Here is a 23,307-nt window from a genome sequence, read left to right on the forward strand (position 1 = left end):
TTAGTATTTAATTCTACTCTGTTAAAAATATTGGTAAATATCTTACCTCAAATATATGTATGACAACCTAAAATAAAGCATTTTTTATAAGTTATTACAATATGATTTTGTTACTAGATGTTGGTACACATGCACAAATAAAAACTTGCAAACTAGCAATTGGCATTCTATAGCGCTTGGTTTATTTTAGATTGTCTTGGGAATACACCTTTAATGGTTATTTGTCTTTACATACAAAAAGTCGTTAATGTATCTGTAGGCATGAAAAATTTATATAAATGCCACATTGGATATTATATGGGTCAAAAGTCAATTTGTTGACTTAATGGTTTGACTATTTATTTAAAATTAATTATTTTGGGTAAAATAATATAAATTAGCCCATTTTAATTATTTTGATTAAATTTATTCATTTAATAGTAAAAACCTATTTAAATGGGTTAAGCTACATAAATGAGTCAAGATTACCAAGTCAAAGGCCCAATTCCAATGTACATTTAACCCTAACCCTAGGTTTCATACACTCTATAAATAGAGCTCTCTTCACATCATTTGGGGAGAGGAAAAATACAGAGAAAACTCTCAAATACTCTAAACCTCTTCAGAGAAAACCTCTCATCAAAATTAAATACTCTAAACTTCTCCAAAGAAATCCTCTCAAAACCTAGAAGAGGAACAGCAAGCATTCGGCGTGTCGTTCTGCTCTAGAAGATAACTCGTGGAAGAGATCAAGCCTCGACGACCCTCAACACGAAGGAAAGAAGAACATCAAATCATCAAGAACTCCAGTTCAACCTGTATATCAAATCTTCATTGATCGAGATCAAGCCTCGTCGGCCCTCAATCAACAACCCAAGTCAAAAGTCTACATCAGATATCTTCGATAGAGATCAAGCCTCGTCGGCCCTCAATCAACAACCCAAGTCAAAAGTCTACATCAGATATCTTCGATAGAGATCAAGCCTCGTCGGCCCTCAATCAAGAGTCAGCTCAGCCCGTGAAACAAGTCAAAGATAAAGTGGAGATCGAATCAGAGGAGCAAATTAGAGATTGTACCCATAAATTATCAAATTAATAAAATTTACACTTTGTTTCATTTATTTTGAATCTATATTTGGCAGATTTTAAAATTTGTGTTTACAATATCAATTTATTTGCTTTATTTTGTCAAGCTAAACTTGATTTAGTGAAAAAATTTGTACCTTCAAACTTTGAAGTTAAGGTACTTTAAGTGCGGAGATTCTTTACCTTTTCTTCTCACTCTCGCTCTAAATCGTTTTGAGTATTAAATGCTATTGTTTGTTGGTTTTGGGTTGTATCACATGTGGGCTTTCTACTTCCCTCTTTGGTTTTGGGCTATATCACATGGTAGGCTTCCTGCCACCTTCTTTATGATATGGGCTGGCCCAAACACAAAGAAAGGGTGTAACAAAGCTAAAGTTTAAAAAATACATTAATTTTTTGCAAGTCAAGTTATAAAAATAAAATTAATAAAAAAAAAAAACAGAGAAAAAGAAAGAATTGACCAAGTTTAATCCACACTCCACACTTCAAACAAGTTGAGTTAAATGCAAAATAAAAATAAAAAAATGCAAATGAGTTCAGTTGACGCACGGCTAATAATTAAGTTTAGATTAGTAAAATTCAAATGAAAATAATGCAAATGATTAACTCCGCAGTCAACATGGTACATATATGTTAACGCTTCAGAGAATAGAAGGGGAAGGTAAGGAAATCTCTTACACCCAAATTGATGATGAGGCTCGAATTTATGAGCTGAAAATGAGATAGTGGTTTTCCTACCAAGTATCAACTCTACCAAAACTGTTACTTTTTCCTAGTTAGTTATTGTCTAGCGAGCTATGAACTAAACCCATATTTTATACAAAGTATTTGGATAATATATGGCAATGTAAGGCTCAGGAAGTCAAAGTTGTAGGCCATTACACTAAAACCAATAGCTTTGAACTTTGGGACCAATTTTTAATTAAATAATAAATAAGAATTGGCAAAAAATAAACGTAAGTGTCTTATTTATTTGAATGAAATTGTAACAAGTTCAGCTTGAGCAATTCTCAGCTCGTTTAATTATCACCCCTGGATTTAAGATTTAACCATAGACCAACCAATTCAAGAACCAACTCTAAAAAAAAAATAATGCTTAGTTTGGTTAATTTGGCAGTCATGCATATGCTTTTAATACAAACCATCCATGTATAACAGAACTGAATTAACCAGAATTCCTTAGCAATCTTCATATGATCTTCAAATCTTTTTCTTGTATTTTTAATGCAATCTTATTTGTGTGGTGCTATATACTCGGTATATGTTCAATGTTTTTGCAGAGGTCTGTAAGTGAAAATTTATTATATCTTGTTTGCTCTTACTACTAGGTAGGTATACTATTGATTTTTTGTCAATAAAAAATTCTTCAAATGGAAAGGAAAGAAGAAAAAAAAACTGAAGGGAGTATTATTATTTGAGCTTGTCCCGATCTATCAAATGATAAACAAATTTGTGGGATCCGCGCTTGATTAAAAAAAAAAAAGTTGATTTATTTACGAAAATGTTATTTGATAAAAAAATATTCATTCCGGCTTGAATCGTGGAAAGTTGGAAACAAACATATTTTGGTAGGTTAGGAGAAGGGTTCTATAATATAAATCGTAATCTCTCACTGATCAATCTGGCTTGAATTATTGAACTTAGTCATTGAAAGTATTAGGAGGAGAAAGGTAAGAGAATCACCACCCCAAACCACCTCCTTGAGGTTTAACACCATAATCTCTTCGGCCTTCGCTGTGAGATATGAACTAACTTTTCACTAGTTTCTAATTTCCGTCTCTCATAAAATACTCAGTTCAGTTCAGGTCAGTTCAGCTCCAATCAGTTTAGTTCAATTTAGTTCAGTTTAGTAAATCAGAAACAAGCCCTAAGTGCATAGATCGATGTAACACTAAGTATTCCATATAGTAATTAGACAAGAAAATAAAGCTATAGATTGTGTATTTATAGCCGTGAATTACGGCCTAAGATTGATTACTGAAATAAATAAACAGCAAGACAATAAGGTGTCAAAAAAGTGAGTCTCAATTCAACTAACTTAACGTCAATTACTGAAGCTTCAAAGGAGTAAATTTCAAACACTAGGAAACAATTATGTAGCGTAATATATTGTGAAATAATGGACCATATTTCGGTGCCTGAAAACTTAGGACATCTTCACATGAATTTCAGATATCAACAACACTTCTAGGATAATTGGACCGATAACTAGCATAAGGTCACCGACCAACTAGACCAAGACAAACATTTGTCAAAACTAAAATATCGAAATTTTATACCATACATTATCAATTTACGATTTACAATATGTATTTCACTATTTTGTAATTTAGCACCTTCAATTTCCAATGTTAATTCTGAAATAATTATTTTTTATTAGAATTTTTAGCTTAGTGTATGCACTGTGAAATACTTATTGTGTTATTGAAAGGACGCAAACGCGTATGTTAAGAAATGTCATTATGAAAAGAAAAAAAAGGAGATACAAAGTATGTTGGTATTGTATTTTGGGTATTGCTATACACAGCCCTTAGGCCTTAGGGCTATATATAAGTATTAAAAACACTTTTGGAAATTGTATAAAATTAGGAATTTATGACAATTGATATGAAATTAAAAAATATATTTTAATGTATTATTTTATCATAATGTTGTGTTCTTTTGGTGCATAGTCAATATTATGTACATAAATAATAGAGCATGCCATTCTTGAACTAAAAATTGTTGTATAATATTTGTGAGAATGTAATAATTGATCCAATGAAAAAGGATGGAAACATGAAATAAATGTTAAGATAAAGGAAGACCATGTAACCATGTTACACACTCCCTTGATTCCTTTTTTTGACTCTATGTGTTATGCCCTGTGGAGTTGTGGTCAAACTCTGTTAATCGTCTATAACAATTTATATACTACTTACGTCATCTTGTGGGATCTTGTTAGTTTTGTTTGGTGTATATTTCCTAACACAAATAATAATATTAATGATCGAAGGTACCCGTATAGTCGTATACATTAGTGATCGCCCAAAATACTATCATAGATAGAATAATTTGAATCCGATAAGACATTCATTGCACTGAAAAAGTAACAAAGAGATAACTTGTGTACACTTTATTTATTACACAATATTGTTAAATAATCTAAAAAAAATGAGTACACCATTTGAAAAAAAATAATTTAGAAAGAGGTAGATGATGAAGACATAGCCAAATAAAGAATTGGACAACCAAAGCCCACAGCAAATCTACAGTTGGTAACGCTTCTGATGCTCTCCGCGTTACACTCACCTAGGAAACTACTATCGCGTCACCTTCCATGTGATCCATTAACGGTTTACAACAATTTTATCTATTTTTTATAATCAATGGTCCAAACTATTATATTCACCCTATATATATATATACGTACCCTTGTATACCATATTGTCACACAACTATTATATCATATAATCTCTCAAATAATCACTTCTTTAGTAGTTCTTCATATTTAGTCTTTTTTTCCCTTCTAGGGAAAAAATACATATAATTATGGGTCATGAAAAGATGCTTCTTGTTGTTGTTGTCGCTCTTATGGTGAGCTCTAGGGTTTATGGTGCAGGAGGCAACTTTCGCGATGAGTTCGAACCCACATTTGGTGATAATAGGGTTAATATGGCTGGCCGGGACTTGTCACTCTCATTAGACCAGTATTCGGGATCCGGGTTCCGGTCTAAGAGGGAATACTTGTATGGAAGGTTAGATATGCAAATGAAATTCGTTGAGGGTAACTCTGCTGGTACCGTCACTACTCTTTATGTAAGTTCGTTTTATTTGATATATTATCTAGTCATCTGCCTTATTTCATATTATCTGTCACTTAAAATATCCGTCACTGTATACTAATTTGTTCATTCTTGGCATTTGGTTTGCAGTTGACATCTGATCAAAGCACCGGAAGACACGACGAGATCGATTTCGAGTTCTTAGGGAATGTGTCCGGACAGCCTTACACTATCCATACCAATGTGTTTAGCCAAGGGCAAGGAAGCAGGGAGCAACAGTTTCACCTTTGGTTTGACCCATCTAAGGCCTACCACACCTATTCTATTGTTTGGAACCCAAAACTCATCATGTAAGTCATATATTAAGACACATGAAATTGTTTGTTTACTTAATTTATAGATGTGTCATTGACAACAAGACCTAATAATCTTTGATGATATAAAGATGTAAAATAAAAGTAAAATATACTTGTATATGAACAATCATGGGATTATATGCATATGATGTTCAAGGAGTGATGAATTAAAGGATGGTTAGTCCCTCCATATTTTCTCCTTAATCCCATTTTGTGACAAAAGGGTCCCTTGTATTTTACATTTTTAGTTCATATAGCCGACTCTACTTATGTGATTAAGGCTTTGATAAATTGATTGTAATAAAAACACGTCTTAACTCATTTGTCACATTTGAATGCAGGTTCTTGGTTGATGAAACACCTCTTAGAGTATTCAGGAACTACGAGAACCATGGAATTACATTCTTCCCAAAGAACCAAGCACAGAAAATCCATGCTAGTCTTTGGGAAGCCGACGATTGGGCGACACGAGGTGGATTGGAGAAGATAGATTGGTCTAAGGCACCCTTTGTAGCCCATTATCGCAATTTCAACATCGATACCTCACCAAATGGAGCATATAGAAACCATGATCTTAATGCTCAATCTAGGAGGAGATTGAGGTGGGTTCAAAAGAATTACATGATCTATAATTATTGCACAGATTGGAAACGATTTTCTTCAAGTTTCCCTCCTGAATGCAAGCATGCCAAATTTAATTAGAAGGGTTCAAAAGGATTATTATTAACAATATATCATTGTTACTATTGTTATACACTAGGCTATTGTAATTTCATATGAATTTAACTCAAATTTGTTCTTGTATTTTCAATTCTTATAATAAAAATAATTATTATATTCTTCTATATGCATTGATTTTATGGAAAGTCAAGAATAGTGGCCATCCTTGTTTGATTTTGTGACATACAAGAGACTTTTTTTTGCCTAAGTTGTTGAAACAGAGGAATTTGCATTGACCAATTGATGCAAATATAGTAAAGTTAGACACTTGTTTTAAAAAAAAAAATCAAATTTTCCTTAGTTTAATAATTAATTGTAGTAGTTTGAGAAACATAAAGTATTTGCTTAGCTTTTTGTGCCGTATTTAAAGATAACTATAAAAATAATATAAAATGCCACAAGTCATCTCTCGAGAGAAAGAGTTTAAATTACTTTTGAAATTAAAGATAGTTAGAATCTTTTATTAATGACTTTTATTATCCGCTATACATATTACAAAGAACTATGTACAAATTTTTTATTCTCATTTTGACAGAGCCTATATTCCTATGTTCCTCATTAATCATGGCAATATGGCATATAGAACTATCGAAGGGGTTTTAATTCAAGTAGAATGAAAGATCAAAACTTATAAGAGTCTGAAATTTTGTTAAGATCTTCGTAAATTAGAATCCAATCTCTTATCCTCTTGAATTTTTTTATGAAAAAAAAAAGAATTTTCTATTACAATAGAGAATTATGGCAATAGAATGCAGTACAACACTTTAGAGTACTTTGTTTACTCCTTCCATCAATCCATCCTATAGCAGTGTGCCCCTTTACATATTCACATCTACTTTTTGTTTTCGTTTCAATAATTCAATTAATAACTATACATACAAGTATACAACGCAAAAAAACCAAAAGAAAAAAATAAAAGGTACATAATTGTTATAGATAAATTTGCTTTATTAGTGACGAGTATTACAAGAAACTTATTCCATATAAGCCGTCACTCCTAAGTCCTAATGTATTAGTACAAGCGAAAGTCAAAACAATACAACTAAGTATAAAATTACTTGATTAAAACCTAAAATTCATGATAAGTTCAACAAAATTACATATGACTATGTTTTGAAAATATATTTAGATATTAAATTTCATAAATAATAAAGTCTATTAAAATTTCAAATAAGACAATCAATTAGAAACGGAGGAGTCCTCCTAACGAGCCGGATTATCTACTTGTATGTAGCAATGTCGCAAATCTCATATACTACAAGTCGGAATCTTTGGCAGAAAATGTGGAAAGATTGACCTCGAAAAGCATAGCAATAAATTAAATCAAGGCTAACATGCAACTCTTTAATGCATGCGATGTAATATGATGCATTGCACGAGTCAAATATTCTTGAATAAAGTCACCAATTGCATCTATATGACTATATGAGGTATCCTAGACGAACCATGTGAGCTATGTTGTATAATCCCAATTCATAATTCTTAACCTTGCAAATCCATTTTGTCTCTTTATTTATTTATTTAATCTGTATCGTCATCATTTCACATGGTTTCTATTCTGTCTTTGGATCATTTCTTCATGATTAAGCATTATAATTATATTATATTTACAATAATAGAACTATCATTTATCCATATCATTCATTTATATTCATCGTTGATCAATATAGGTTTTTTCAGTTCGGATCAGAAAACTTATTTCATCCTTTATTCCTATTTATTTAATTGTATCAATCCATTAACTTTATTCATCCACATAAATCGACACTAGCTAGGTTTTGTATTTATTGATAATAATCCTTAATATTAATATTAAGTTTTAATTGGTGTATATATATATATATATATATATATATATATATATATATATATATATATATATATATATATACCAAGATATTATTACTGTTGTAAAATGAAAATAGTATTGTAAATCGATAATAATATTAAATTTCGTGTTAACTACCCTATAAGGCTATAAGAGAACGCAACCTATTAGGTATCTAAGACTCCAACACTTTCTTTATTTACAATTGAAGCAGCTGGTTGACTGAAGTTTGATAATTGACTAAAGTCATCTACCAAACCTTCATTAGGACTATATATTGGTCTTCAGTTAAACTACTCATAAAATAAATTTTGGTTAATATATTTTATTTCATTAATAACTAAAATAGCGATCTTTACGTGAATACGTGCATGCAATTACCTCGTTGACTTGACGAATCACGACTCACCGTTAACTTGTTGACCTAGAGTCACATACTTCGTATAAAAGATTTTTGTGTTATGCATGTAATTTGTCATGTGTGTAATCTAGTTATTAAGTGTATAAATTAGTTTATTTTCATACAATCTTTTTTCTTAAATTGAGTAGTATTTTAGGGATTATGCTCTAAAGTAAGGAAGTCAATAAATTAATAAAGTTATAAATCTTACCAATGAAAATACCCTAGGAAAGCCACTGAATTATTAATTAAAAATAGCTACATACATAAAGACATACAACACATTCATTAAAAAGAATAATTATAATTTATTTCATTTGATGAATTAAAAGTAATGCAACATCGATCACACATTATATTCTATATCCTTTCAAATAAATCGTAAATTTAAAAATAAAATTTGAATTATTAACTCTTTGCTAATCTAAATTTGTGAGTGCTTGCATTCAGCAGGATAACCTTGAGAGAAACGCTTCATATCTGCACAATAATCATATATCATGAAGTATTTTTGAACCCATCTCAATCTTCTTCTACCCCATGCATTGAGATCATGAGTTCTCCATGCACCAAGTGTTGTTTTCCCATTGGTTGACATTGTAGCAGCCGTTCTAGGGGTGGCACTGTCGATGTTGAAGTTGCGATAGTAGGCCGTGAAGGGGGCCTTGGACCAATCTGTCTTAACCAAACCACCTTGAGTAGCCCAATCATCGGCGTTCCATAGGCTAGAGAACATCCTCGTGGGTTGGTTCTTTGGGAAAGGAACTCCGATATCCTCGTGGTTTCGAAATACTCTTAGTGGTGTTTCATCAACCATGAACCTAAAGAATTCAATTTAAATTTAAGAAATTTATAAGTTATTCTAATATATATACAGTACTTAAAAGACAATTGGTTAAACACTAAATGTTATACTTAATTTATTTGTTGTCGTGTTTTTATAAGACATGTGAGTACAATGCGAAAGTAACTTTAAAATGTTTGCATACATATGAGTGATATGACTATATGAGCACACCTTTTAGTTGAATTGGAAAAAAAATGTTTAAATTTTAATCTTACATAGTATGTCTCTTAATACTTAAACCGTCTAAATAATAGTGAAATCACTTCAGTTCATTTGTACATGGTACATTTATTCGTTTCAAAATTAGACACTTTTATTCTATGTACGTACTTAATAAAGAATGTATACAAAATATAGATATGGTATACGGAATATAATGGCAAGATTACTATATTTTGTTGTTTGTGTGTTTTATATGGCTTACATGATGAGTTTTGAGTTCCAAACGATGGAGTAAGTGTGGAAGTTCTTGGTGGGATCAAACCAAAGATGGAATTGCTGCTCCCTATTGCCTTTCCCTTGGCTAAACACATTGGTGTGGAGAGTGTAAGGCTGTCCGCTTACATTCCCCAAAAACTCGAAATCGATCTCATCGTGTGTACCCGTGGTTTGATCAGATGACAACTACGTATATACAATAAAATTCACACTACAATCAGGAAATTAAATTTAACTTTTACCTAAGTTACGTATACTTATTCCTGGGCGGTATTGATTATATATGTTTATATCTCATATCTCTAACATAATTAGTGTGATGTATGTGTATTTGACAATGTACGATTAGGTTGCTAATACAAAAATGAACTACATAAAAATGAGCAAGAAAGCTTACATAAAGAGTAGTAACAGTGCCAGCAGAATCGCCAGGAACAAGTTTCAATTGCATATCGAACCTCCCAAACACATATTCCTTCTTGGATCGAAACCCGGATCCGGAGTATTTATCCAAGGAGAGGGACAGGGATTGGTCACCTTGGCCAAATGTCCGGACTCTATGATCACCAAAAGTTCTTTCAAACACTGCATTGAAGTTGCTTGCATAAGCACTACTAGTGAAAGCAAGTACACTCACAACAAGTAACTTAAGCATCATTAGTAGCTTAAATGATGAAATATTCATGCTTAATTAATGAAGATAATGTTGTAATGAATGATGATTTATCATGAATTAGTAAGATTATGGAATTATAATTATGGAAAGACAAAGTTATATATATATAGTCATAGAGGAATAACGCCGAAAGGTAACGAGAGAAACACCTAGTGGAAAAATGGTTAGAATTAGCTGGCTATGTACTAAAAGTGGCCGTTACATGATTTGTAGTGTAGTCTTCATTATTATTGCCATGGTGTGTTTGTAGGGTAAAGGTCTCTTTTACATAATTATAAAGTTAATTTATGATCATTTTTTAGTATTTATATTGATCTATGGATGGAATCCAACTATGCATGGTTCATTAAAACTTACTATAAAGTTTATAACAAAAAAAAAACCAATATAGTAGTATGTACAATCACTATGCATGGCATATCATTACTTTGGTTCATATAGCTGACTCCACTTGTGGGATTTAGACTTTGATCAATTAATAAATTGATAATTAATAGTATATATGTACAATCAATTATATAGCTCATTTAGAAAATTAAAGTAGTGATGATTTATGATTGAATTATTCTAATATACTAGCACTTAATTAAGCGAGACTGTGACAGGTGAGGATGTATTGAGATGACATGACTATTTAAAACATGGAATTTGTTATATAAACCCAGGTGCAATGTACACCCAACTAACCTAAAGTTAGTTTTTGCTCTTCATTTGATGATTAAATGAAGAAAAAAAATCATCAAAATGAGAACAAAATACTCATGAGTGTTTAGTGCACCGGGTATATGTATCTATTATAATAAGGACTTTTAAAATTGGTTGAGACTAAAAGAAAAGTGTGTATTCATTTCTTGAAGATCTCAGCTAGAGGATTCCATTTACACTAACAATAACAATATTAGTTTGATTTGTTTCACTTCCCTAAAAAAAAAAAAGTTTGATTTGTTTCACACACACAACTTTTTTTTTTTTAAGGATAATTTTGTAACAATTGAATGTATCAATATTGATAGAGTATAAAACATATTCTTGGGCCTCGACCATCAGCTCGGAGCCATCGTGACACAAAGGTCACGGGTTCGAATCTCATCCACCCCCCACTTTCAAGTGGAACAATTGGTCTTGGCTGCACTCTAGTGCAGCCAAGATAGCTACAACAAGTGAGGCCCAAAACGCGCGGCCCAAATAAAAAATGAACATTTAGTTGAAAAATATGAACACGAAAAAAAATGAACATGTAATAACAAAAAATGAACACGTAAAAAAATGAACATTTAATACTAAAAAGTGAACATGTTATAAGGAAATGATCATTTATTAAAAATGAATCTGATTATCATATAATCATAAATTTGCTAGACCACGACCTTAAAAATGAACATTTAGTTAGAAAAATGAACACATAAAAAAAATTTTAAAAAAAAAGAAAAGAATATTCAGTAATAAAAATGAACATTCAGTAATAAAAAGTGAACATTTAGTATATTAGAAATGAACCTTTATCATACAACCATAAAATTGGGATCATATACATCGGAAATTCTCCAACCTAAAGGCAAATTCATTGTACATATCATATACTTCTTCATCACTTCTTACTTGTTTCTTCACTAATTCAGAGTCTTTGTCTTCTACAAATACAATTAATCTGTACTCACTAAAATATAACAAATAATCAGAATTTTCATAATCATCACAAAATATGTTCATAATAATTATTTAGAATGTTCATATATATAATCATCAATACATGTACAATACTTAAAAATGTAAATAATAATCACTCTATATGTCATATGTGTTCATAATCAATAACAGATATGTTCGTAAAGAATAACGAAACATATATATTCATAATAAATTGTTCAGATTTTCAACAATAAATGTTCAGATAGTTTAACTTTCAACGTATTATATTTTACTTTCAACCTAATAAAACTGAACATTTATTATTAAAAAATGAACACTTATAAAATGAACATCTAACAAAAAGTTATGAACTTTTAGAATATTAAAATGAACATGATTTTCATAAAGGTTCAAATTCATTGTACATAATTATTAATGAATAATAAAGATAAAATAATTTGTTGAAATATGTTCATTTTTTATGTATTTAATATTCATTTTCGGTGTACTAAATGCTCATTTTGTAAAAGATGTTCATTTTTAAATTTCTACGTATTCATTTTTTTTTTTTTTTTTTACAGAAATTATATTCAATATACACCTTAAATCTAATCTTGATTCATCATAGAGAAAATAATTATTGATTTGTAACATGATTAGAAATCAAAAGAAAGAGAGAGAGAGAAAATAACTACAAATTAAGCAATACAATTGATATTCATTAACAATTAAGTAAGCGATTTAATTGATATTCATCACAAACTCATAATAATTTCAAATAATCAAATAATAAATCATCATGCATGATCAACGAAATCATACAAAAAACAATTAGAAATTGATAAAATCTAACCTCCATTGTTTTCTTTGACCTCAACTTTCTCTCTCCTCCATTTTTTCCTTTCCTCTCTTGATAAAGCCAAATGATTGAATCTGAAACTCATAAATTTAGAAAGAAAGGAGTATACGCATCAAAACACGGATTACTAACTCAAAAATTTATATAAATAAGAAGAAAATTTTAAAGATTGAAGGGAAGTGAGGTAAAGAGGAGAGAGAATTTTAAATTGAGAAGAAAACTGAAGAGAGAGAAAAATAATAGAGCTAAGGAAGAAGAAGAAGAAGAAGAAGAAAGAGAATTAAGATATGAGGAAGAAAAAAAAAAACTGATGTTCATTTTAACGTCCTATATGTTCATATTTAATGCTGTTGCAGCTAGCTTGGCTGCACTAGAATGCAGCCAAGAATTATGGCAAGTGGAATATTAAGCGCAGGGTATGAGGAGGGCCCATGCTGCATCCACACTTCTAGCCCAACGGGCTCTCGTGTGAGGGGGCGTGATAGAATATAAAACATATTTCTGGACCTCAACCATCAGCTTAAGCTTTTGGTTGAGATGGTCCTCTAACAAATACTGTAGAATTGTAGACCATTGGTTAAGATCCAAAAGGTAGAAAATCAAAAGAGGAGTTGGAAGCAAATTAAAGTCCAATGCCTTATTCTTAATTTCCTCACCATCAAGAAAAGGCCCTATAAATATGGGTCTCCCATATATGACTGGGCTTTTACCCAAATCCATATTATATACTACGTAATATTAAGGCATGATTCGCATCTATTGTATATTTGTATGAGTAAATGTCGACTTTCTATCAACAATGAGAATTGGACCAACTCTTTTTAAAGTTGAACAAATTCTTGTAATATTCTTTGATAAGACTATAGTGACATATTTTGAGAATCATAGAATGAAATTCAAAGCGCAACTAACATATACCACTCATTTTGAGGCATAACATGATATTTCTTGGAAAAGCTATAGCAATATGCAGGAAGAATGAGAGTTTTAACACCTACCATGTTACTTATAGGCAACACCAAAAGGTTATTTGGAATTAATAACTCATAAACCCTTATTGAATTTATGATTGAATGGAATCAAAGAGCCACAGAGCCCCAAAACAAACCAATTACATAATTCATTCTCCAAGTGGGTTTTCTTAATTAATTTGAGTATCAAGAGATGATTGTTAGCTATTATTCTTTAATGTTGTGATTAATTCCAATTAGGCTAAACTAAACAACTATGAGAAATTAATTTGGGGTCAAATAGATTTAAACTCTTACATGTATCAAAATACTACATGCTATCCAGGCCATCATCATATTTGTAGTTGCACTATCAACTCATACATTAAGCTTTGACTAATCTATATATTTTCACTAATTGGTTATGTAATTTGCCTTACTATAAGTTACTCATGTACCAACTTAATTAAGCTTTCGATTACACCATAGCCACCAAAGAGAGAATTTTAGCTCACATTCATAATGATCTAACAAATTTTGGCTAACAAATTTTGGCTTTAAAAATTCAATTAATGCTAGTCACTTACTTGATGTTGATTTCACACAAATGAGAGTACAGTCCAATTAAGCCTTTGCTTACACCATATCATCCAAATTGAAGCACATATTCAAGCTTTATAACAATCAATTATTACAATGTAAGAACCATAATAATGTTTGTGAGCTATGTTGAATAATGCCTTGTGCCGAGCTTATGTACCATGGGGTTGGCTAGGCTTAGCTTACAACTCCAATCGATAGCTACATGTTACATGTCATGCTAAATTTTTTCCAAATGGTGGGTAATTAGCATGACTCAAGCTCATAGAACCAGAATGATGATTGTGGTCTATGTTGAATCATGGTTGCGTACTCGCGTGCCTAAACCAAATTTTACATGTTATAGCATGTTTTGTCATATCAGGCATTATCATTCTTAAAAAGAAATAAAAAAAAAAAAAACCCCAAACGAAACACATAGAAAAACGTGTCATCACTGTCATGTCATGCGTAACTCATGTTCATGTCACTTTTTTTTGCGCCTAACCGACCCTATATATTTTTAATGAGTCAATTTCAAAATAATCATAATAAATCACCAATACATTTTATACACATGGATAGGACCTCCAAGGATTATTAAGGAAATAAATCATAAAGATTAAGGGAATAAAATCACAATTATTTTTATGGGCAAATTAGGAGAAGAGAAAGAGCATTAACATTAACATTAACATTAACATTATTACATTAACAATATAGGAAAAGGGGTCCTTTTGCTAAGCTCTCAAGTCTGAATACTTTGTTCCTTTTGTTTTTGCGGTCCTCAATCACACCACCACACCACCGCCAACAACAACCCAAACTTTGCTCAATCTATTCGTCAATTAGCTGCGCTCTTTTGATCTGGTAGTGAATTTAATCTCTACCCTTTTTCTATTTTTCTCTGTTAATCAATAGGGTTCTTTCGTTTTCTTGTTGTTTGATTGATTTTGATGCTTTTTTCTTTGTTGGGTTTTAATCGGAATTGGTAAGATTCCCTTTTTTGGTTTTTGTATTTGATGTTAATTGGTTAATCAGCTTCTTTAATCAGTTGAAATTCGAGCATCATCAATTAGTTTGATTTTCTTGGGAATAAAGATTGACTCTTTTGTTGTTATTTTATTGGAAGATCGATTAAAATGATTGTTTTGTTAGTGATTACTGATAGATTGTTTAATTGATGATGTTTTGGTATCGGGAAATTGAAGTGATTCTATTGATGAAAATGGGCTGATTTTTATTTTATTTATTTTGGAATGATTTTACATTTGCTTAATTAAGAGGGATTGTTGGATAAAGTGTATAAGTGTGTAATTTGACTGTTAGGGATTGGTTTAGACTAATTGGTGGGATAAAATGTTAAAATCTGATGAAATGTACTTGTTTGTGGTATATGGTGGATGTGTTAATTGGCAGCTGAATGATGGCATCAATGGTAGCGAAAGCGAGTACTAGTAGTTGTAGTCAGTTATCACCATTGTCTATTCAAGAGAAAGGAAGTAGGAATAAGCGGAAATTTCGGGCTGATCCACCTACAAGTGACCCTCATAAGGTCTCTCCCTCGACTACAAATGATGGGACGAGTTATGAATTCTCGGCTGAGAAATTTGAGATGGCAGCTAGTCATGCACATCCGCCTAGCCCTTGTGATGTTTGTGGCGTATGTCAGGACCATTCGGATAATTTAAAACTTGACCTTGTATTGTCAAGTGCTTCTTTGGGGGGTTCGTCTGAGGTGGGTTCTAGTCATCCTAGAGAAGAAGAGGAACATGACGACTTCCAAGATGCGGATTGGAGTGATCTTACTGAAACTCAGCTGGAGGAGCTTGTTTTGAGCAATCTTGATACTATATTTAAGAGTGCAATTAAGAAAATAGTTGCTTATGGATACACCGAAGCCGTTGCCACCAGGGCTGTTTTGAGGTCTGGTCTTTGTTACGGGTCTAAGGATACTGTATCAAATATCGTGGACCATGCTTTGGTATTTCTTAGAAATGGGCAAGATATAAGTCCTTTAAGGGAGCATTGTTTCGAGGATCTGCAGCAGCTGGAGAAGTATGTATTGGCAGAGTTGGTCTGTGTACTCCAAGAGGTTAGACCTTTCTTCAGCACTGGAGATGCAATGTGGTGCTTGCTAATATGTGACATGAATGTGTCACATGCCTGTGCCATGGATAGTGACCCCTTAAGTAGCTTGATAAGTGAAGGATTTCCAAATGACAGTTCAACCAATCAACCTCATTCCCATTTGAAAGCCGAGTCTAAAAGTATAGAAATGAGTCTTCCTAGTCCCTCTAAAGCTGTTGCAAGCAATGTAAATCAGACTGGTAAGCACAAAGTTGCTGGAGTTCCTAATCTCACCAAACCAAAGAATACCAACGTTCCGAAAGGAACAACTGCAGCAAAAGAGCGTTCAACTTCCTCACAACCTAATTCCATAGATAAGCCTTTCAGTGCTGTAGGTGTATCGCATACTCTTTCTCCGGAAGAAAAATCTGTGTCAAGCAGGAAGACACATTCTGGCTATTCAAAAAGAGAATCTATCCTTCGGCAGAAATCTATTCATCTAGAGAAAAGCTGCAGGTCCTATGGGGCAAAAGGGTCTTTTAGAACGGCAAAGTTCAGTGGTTACATCTTGGATAAAAGAATCAGACCCACGTCTGATTCGGCTACCCTTAACATGAAGAGTGCCTCCTTGAAGATAAGCAAAGCAATGGCAATGGGATTGGAATTGGCACATGAAAATGGAAGCCTCAGTTTTTCAGCCTGTTCTACAATTTCCTCCACTTCACCTTCATTTACTGTAGAAGCCCGACGTACCGTATCCTCATCACCTGAGACGAATCAAACTTCAGTGACATCAGTGGCCAAAACCAAGCCTGATGTGTCAGCTGCTGATACTGAACTTTCTCTTTCACTACCGGCAAAATGTAATCCTCCTCAAGTGAATCAAAGCTGTAATAGTGAGGCTTCTATCCCTAGTGCTGCTGATATACCCTATGATAAGTCTCTAGCTCAGTGGGTACCTCAGGATAAAAAAGATGAGGTGATTATGAAGTTGGTGCCTAGGATAAGGGAATTACAACACCAACTTCAGGAATGGACAGAGTGGGCAAACCAAAAGGTAATGCAGGCTGCCAGGAGGCTGAGTAAGGACAAAGCTGAGCTCAAAAATTTGAGGCAAGAAAAAGAGGAAGTGGAACGGCTCAAAAAGGAGAAACAAAGCTTAGAGGAGAATACTATGAAGAAGCTTTCTGAGATGGAGAATGCATTGGGTAAGGCTAGTGAAAAGGTTGACCTAGCAAATGCTGCTGTACGAAGACTCAAGGTGGAGAACGCATCACTCAGGCAGGAAATGGAAGATGCTAAGGTACGTGCAGTGGAGTCTGCTGCAAGTTGTCAGGAGGTCTCAAAGCGAGAGAAGAAGACATTGATAAAGTTTCAATCGTGGGAAAAGCAGAAGAGTATATTCCAGGAGGAGCTTGCAACCGAGAAACGTAAGTTGTCTCAGCTACAGCAGGAACTCGAACAAGCTAGAGATCTCTATAACCAGCTTGAGGTATGTTCGTTTACACTGTTTGATTTCTGCATTTTGTTTTCTTTCTTCTCTTTTGTGTGAGTAAAAGAATTTCTGGCAAATGCTAGCTCATTGGCTCGTTGCTTCTAATACTATAAAACATTCCGGATGAGAATAAGTTGGTGGATTATTGAAGTTCATGTGATTGTCAGTGAGCACAAATACTGAAAAGCTAATTCATGCTTTGATGAGCACTAGTTCAAAAGGTTGACTGTTTAGGAGTCAGGGATCTCTGCTTATGTTTTACTCTTGAATCATTTAGTTGACTAGTTCACCCTTTCTCTTCTCTGGAAAATTTGTCATATTACACTTGCTAACTTATGAGCTATACTACTAATATCCATGAAGGGAAATAATCAATAGATAAACAAAATTTAGAAGCTGAAGTAAATCTTACTTCAGTATGACTAACAATAGATAATCATCTCTTCCTTGTAGTTCAAGATCTATATTACATATATACATGTTAGAAGGTATGTGCCTGCAGCTTGACAAGGCAAGACGAGTGAACAACTGAACATGGCTTTTGGCGTTCTTATTTAGGTAGTAAATCACCAATTTTAGCTCTAGCTGCTGCAGTAATAACTGGTATTCAGTTTTCTTCCTGCCATAACAAGCCAGCTTCTTGAGTTCAATCTGACATTTGCATTGAATGTTTTTTTATTCCATTCGTCTATTCCCCCCCTTCTCTTTCTTCCCTTAGATCCATTTCATGAATTTTTGTTTCTATCCTTTTGAAGTTGTGTTTTAGGCCTCTACATATATCTAGTATGCGCTTAGGCTTTAAGGAAGTAAATACTAGACTTGGACTTGTGGTTTGTGAAAAGCCATTTGCTAACACATCTCCTGGTTGATGATTTGTTTTCTTGAGTTGCAATGCTTAGAAAGACTTTCCGCCTTAATGATACAACATCCTGCCCCAATCCATTGATCATCCGTCTTTTTCTGACACTGAACTACCTAATAGTTGTTCATTTTGAAAATACTACCTCATAAGTTTTCTTGAATAGATAACTGTCAAACTTTCTCATACACTTTGATTACACTACCTTTTGATGGCAACCATTACTAATTCCATTTCTGGGCCTACTCTATCTGGTTCATCAACGGTTTTCCGTCATTATTTTTTTCCTGGATCCGTCTCATTAATCTTCGCATTAGCCTAAAACTCCTCAAACTCCTCTCTAGATCCAATGCATCTCTCACTCTGTTTCATTATAAACTAATATTTAAGCATTTTGAAATTTTGATCAACTAGGTTTACAACAGGAAATATTATTCCTTGTTAATTATTTCAGGTTTAAGTTTTAAATTTTTTGAAATGTTATTCTGAATTAGGTTTAATATAGTTAAAAGTATCCAAAGGGTTTTGAGTTTGATGAAGGCAGGCTTTTTTCATTTATTTTCATAGTTCAGACAAAACCCATGCTTTAGTCTTTCAGTTTGTGCCTCTTTTTTTTTTTTTTTTTTACTTTTTTTGATTGTTACAAACAATAAATTAAATATGTTTAAAAAAAAAAAAAAAAACGATAAATTAAACATTGGATGCAAAATTAAACAACCAATTTCAGCAAGTCAAATTTAAAAAGTTAGGCATAGGAGGGAGGTATGATAGTTTAGTCATATTATGTTCATTAAAATGGGAGTAGGAAATGTGGGCCCTGTAGACAAAAGTTGTGACAAAAATCATCGAAAAGGTTGTTTTATTCTTAGAAAAACATTGATTTGGTAGTTATTTAAATTAAAAAGAAAAAAAAAAAAACCTTTTTCGGTAATTGTTTCCAAGAGTGGAACAGATGCAAGTAGTTGCTCACAGATTCTACTTAAAAAATATCTCTGATATCCAACAATAACAATATCCTCCTTCTATGCCATCTATCTTCTTCTCCTAGTTTAAGGCTTTCATCTTGGAGTAAGTATGCCCTCGCTTGCTTATAAAAAATATTATTGGAAACTCTTATCTTTATCTGCATATTCAGCTGGTCAAATTTTATGTATACTATTGATAACCATGGCCCTCTAGGAGGTGTACTGTGTGGGGAAGAATACATCCTGATGTTGGAAGGTTATGAGTTTGCATGGATCAAGCCTTTAAGCAATTTTTTTTTTTTTTAAGGGAAGCCTTTAAGCATATAGTTAATCATAGTGGACAACTATTTGAGGATGAAATGCTTTTTTCCTCAATCTTGAAATTTTTGCAGTGGATAATGAAGTTTCAATGCAGATATCTCACTATTTCGGTTCAAAACCACGTTGATGTCTCATAATCTTATTCACATTATGTGCTTGTTTTATATGTATTGCCCATTATGAAAATATTTGCGAAGGAAACTTTTAAATCTGATTCTGAAATGTTGATGGGCTATGTTTATTAGGACTTCATTTTACCTCAAGTACTTAACATGGGTTTGGACATTTGACACTTCATTTCTGACCAACCATAGAAATTTTTCATAAATGGCTGCACTTGGATACATACACATGCTATAGTTACATAGCTTTTAAGTGGTTCTAAAGGAAGCTGATCATTCTGGTGGGTCTGCCCCGTAAAGATTAGAAAATATTTGTGGCATTCTAGAACATCCATTCATTTCGAAAGAAATGTAGTCGTATGAAAACATATTCTCAATTAGTACAGTAGTCTTTAGAAATCTCTATATGAAGTAACTACTGTAATGCATATACTAAATTGTAGCAGCAGTGCCTTTACAACCTGCTAGGTAGGTACAAATGAAAGTAATGGATATAAATTAAATGTAACATTGCAAGGTAAGTACATGCTAATGTCTATGCCCTATGGTAGTGCAACCTCATCCTTGAACATGTATCTTTCTGTACAAACTTACATTACCACCCAATTTCGCCCCTCAAGACCTCAAGTAGACGAGTGGTAGTAAAAATTTATGGGTGAACTAAGCATTAACATGGCCTTTGGCATATGTAGGACTTTCCTTATAAATTTATTAACGCCTATCTAATGCGCTGTTGATTTCATTCATCTCTGAAAAAAGTTTCTATAGTGTCTTTTATATTCTTAGGTCACCTACAGAGGCAGATCCACAGAAGGTATCACTCTGAAGGTGGTTGTAATTGCCAAGTATAACTGAAAATTTATGCCAATGGCATAAACTTTTTGTGTTTACTGCTTCTTGCCCTTTCAAACAAAGAAAGTGTAATGTATTCTTTTGTGCTATTTGTTGCATCTCTGTGATTACCATGAACTATCTTGATTGAAGCCAAGGATACAGATACTAATGCTTGCTTATCATCTTATGAGTTGATTTATTTACTGTGCACACATGTTAATAGAAATGAATAATGTTATGGGTAAAGATCTCAATACAGTATTGCTTCTAGAAGAATAACAATAATTGCTTTGTCCTTTTTCTTAGGCTACACATATTTTAATAAATCTAATACAAGTATGATATTGTATATTGGATAAGTTTAAGGTTTCCCTTGTTTAGTTGTATCTTTCATCTGTATTAGCAATTCATCTATTCTTTATTAAGACTGTAGTAAGTACATGCATTTCCTCTAATAGCTGCGAACATACACTTAAAAATTAGCAATTCAATCCTTTGTTGCTAGGGTATCACCCAATGAGTTGTAACTTGTGCAGGTCGCTGTTAAAAATCAGCAATTCTATTTAGAAAATCTGTGCCTGGGAGCATTATTACAATATTACCCAACCCCTTTCCCTCTGCAAACCACATTCTGGAACATGCAAACTACGATATGGTTATCTTGGGTTCCAGTTCTTAGTCGTCCAGTCTAACAAGCTGCTACATACACTTCCATACTTATTCCTAGCTCCTAAAGGCATGGTGTTGCTTGTGACACTCTCTAAAATCATTCTATTGCTTACGTTTTGTAAGAGTTTTTCTGGTTCTGTATCCTAAAAGTTGGTTAAGCTTTATAGATCTTCAGATTAGTGTAACAAAGTTAATGTAATCAATTCATCATGACACTTGGCAGATTTATTTGTCACTAATAATTAGTGCAATCTATGTGCATAATTTTCGTTGCTCTTGTCATCATTAGCAGCTTCATGCTCTTGTTGGGCTCCATTATCCCCCTCACATTCTTTGTTATGGAAGTGCGCTTGCGTCCAGAAGAAAAGACATGTCCCTGCTTCTTGACTTCATTCTGTCAGCATATGTTTGAGAAGTTTGCAGCTCTTGGAGGATCTGTGTGATTGTAAATACCGAGTCTTAGACTTGATTAGTATTTTACTGGTGAAATTTGAAGCCTTTGAGTTTCAGATCTTGTTCAGATGGAATGTTTCTAAGGACTTGCTTTGTAAATGGACAAACACAAAAGGAATCTTTCAGTACATCATCATCTGGAGAAGTCAACAATCCTACTATACGTCGTTATGTTCTTTGTTGCTTAAAATCTCTTGTTTTATACTTCCACTGTATCATTATTTTTAACTTGAGCTTTCTGAATTCTGATAGCCTGAGTGTACAATATTTACAGGCTCGGTGGAAGCAGGAGGAGAAGGCAAAGGAAGAATTACTCGTTCAAGCAAACTCAATTAAAAAAGAAAGAGAACAGCTTGAGGCATCTGCAAAATCTAAAGAGGAGGCCATAAAACTGAAATCAGAAGCTAATCTTCAGAAGTATAAAGGAGATATCCAAAAGCTTGAGAAGGAAATTTCTCAGTTGAGACTGAAGACCGACTCATCAAAGATAGCAGCTATGAAGAGAGGCATTGATGGAAATTTTGCTAGCAGGCTCACAGAAGCCCAAAGTGCACCTGCTGCTAAAGAATCCAGGGACACACACAAGTCTAGAATTGCAAACGGGTTTCAAGAATTTACTGCTGTTGGAGGGGTAAAACGAGAAAGGGAGTGTGTGATGTGCCTCTCAGAAGAGATGTCTGTAGTTTTTCTTCCCTGTGCTCATCAGGTGGTTTGCAAAATGTGCAATGAGCTCCATGAGAAGCAAGGCATGAACGATTGCCCTTCGTGTAGGAGCCCCATATCTAGGCGCATCTGCGTACGTTTTGCTCATCCTTAACCGCTATACTTCTCCCTGAATATAGAGCTCTTGAATGTTTTGAATAACGGAGACAAAATGTTTTTGAATAAATACACAACATTTTGAACGATTGAGTTCAGAAAGCTTATACCAGTACTCAATACAGCCTTGCATAATGAAATGAAAGGGTCCATTATATTATTGATGATTATACCATGTGCATTAGTTTCAGTCTATGTTGATGCCTGCTTCCTATTCTGTTTTCTGAATACTGAGGTGAGGTCTGAGTTGGTTTGTTTATACTACGTATGTTCCTTCAGTCAAATTTGTCATCCAGTTTTTTAAATGTAGGATTTGAAGGCGATATCAATTTATATAAATTTAACGTGAGAAATTAAAAGCCACTCTTCAAAAAGTAGAAGTCATATCTGCTTTTCCTTCTTTTTTTTCACCACTAGTTTGACAAGAAATATATTACTCCCTCTGTCCCTAATTGTGGGTTATGTTTGGATCCGAGTGAAAATTGGGAAAATTACAACCAACCAAAAAGAACGGAAAGAGTATTTAAAAACAATCTTAGGATGTCCTAAATTTTGAAAGTTAAATGGTCTCAGTACTAAAACATCCCAT

General features: G+C 33.1%; 3 protein-coding genes across 3 annotated transcripts; 2 read left to right on the top strand and 1 right to left on the bottom strand.

The window, feature by feature from the left end:
- The first annotated feature begins 4,482 nt into the window (after window positions 1–4,482).
- LOC145632418 (xyloglucan endotransglucosylase protein 1-like) lies at window positions 4,483–6,030 on the top strand. The gene is made up of 3 exons (XM_081684787.1): window positions 4,483–4,863; window positions 4,980–5,179; window positions 5,527–6,030. The coding sequence occupies exons 1-3, from the start codon at window positions 4,597–4,599 to the stop codon at window positions 5,885–5,887; spliced, it is 828 nt and encodes a 275-aa protein (XP_081540913.1). The 5' UTR covers window positions 4,483–4,596; the 3' UTR covers window positions 5,888–6,030.
- A 2,339-nt stretch (window positions 6,031–8,369) lies between these two features.
- On the bottom strand, window positions 8,370–10,155 carry LOC145632420 (xyloglucan endotransglucosylase protein 1-like). The gene is made up of 3 exons (XM_081684789.1): window positions 9,816–10,155; window positions 9,405–9,604; window positions 8,370–8,954 (listed from the first exon to the last, which is right to left on the bottom strand). The coding sequence occupies exons 1-3, from the start codon at window positions 10,101–10,103 to the stop codon at window positions 8,558–8,560; spliced, it is 885 nt and encodes a 294-aa protein (XP_081540915.1). The 5' UTR covers window positions 10,104–10,155; the 3' UTR covers window positions 8,370–8,557.
- A 4,690-nt stretch (window positions 10,156–14,845) lies between these two features.
- LOC145632419 (putative E3 ubiquitin-protein ligase RF298) lies at window positions 14,846–22,888 on the top strand. The gene is made up of 3 exons (XM_081684788.1): window positions 14,846–14,981; window positions 15,531–17,673; window positions 22,174–22,888. Exons 2-3 carry the CDS (start codon window positions 15,535–15,537, stop codon window positions 22,714–22,716), a joined length of 2,682 nt encoding a protein of 893 aa, XP_081540914.1. The 5' UTR covers window positions 14,846–14,981; window positions 15,531–15,534; the 3' UTR covers window positions 22,717–22,888.
- The last annotated feature ends 419 nt before the right edge of the window (window positions 22,889–23,307 follow it).

The sequence above is a fragment of the Chenopodium album genome, chromosome 5, assembly GCF_948465745.1.
Source record: "Chenopodium album chromosome 5, dcCheAlbu1.1, whole genome shotgun sequence".
Classification (NCBI taxonomy): Eukaryota; Viridiplantae; Streptophyta; class Magnoliopsida; order Caryophyllales; family Amaranthaceae; genus Chenopodium; species Chenopodium album.

Bases quoted from the DNA above. Each gene is read 5' to 3' on its own strand.
- LOC145632418 (XM_081684787.1), top strand. From the start codon at position 4,597: ATGGGTCATGAAAAGATGCTTCTTGTTGTTGTTGTCGCTCTTATGGTG. The intron at 4,864-4,979 runs GTAAGTTCGTTT...TTTGGTTTGCAG, and splicing joins GTACCGTCACTACTCTTTAT to TTGACATCTGATCAAAGCAC. The intron at 5,180-5,526 runs GTAAGTCATATA...ATTTGAATGCAG, and splicing joins TGGAACCCAAAACTCATCAT to GTTCTTGGTTGATGAAACAC.
- LOC145632420 (XM_081684789.1), bottom strand. From the start codon at position 10,103: ATGAATATTTCATCATTTAAGCTACTAATGATGCTTAAGTTACTTGTT. The intron at 9,605-9,815 runs GTAAGCTTTCTT...GTATATACGTAG, and splicing joins GCACTGTTACTACTCTTTAT to TTGTCATCTGATCAAACCAC. The intron at 8,955-9,404 runs GTAAGCCATATA...TGAATTCTTTAG, and splicing joins TGGAACTCAAAACTCATCAT to GTTCATGGTTGATGAAACAC.
- LOC145632419 (XM_081684788.1), top strand. From the start codon at position 15,535: ATGATGGCATCAATGGTAGCGAAAGCGAGTACTAGTAGTTGTAGTCAG. The intron at 17,674-22,173 runs GTATGTTCGTTT...CAATATTTACAG, and splicing joins ATCTCTATAACCAGCTTGAG to GCTCGGTGGAAGCAGGAGGA.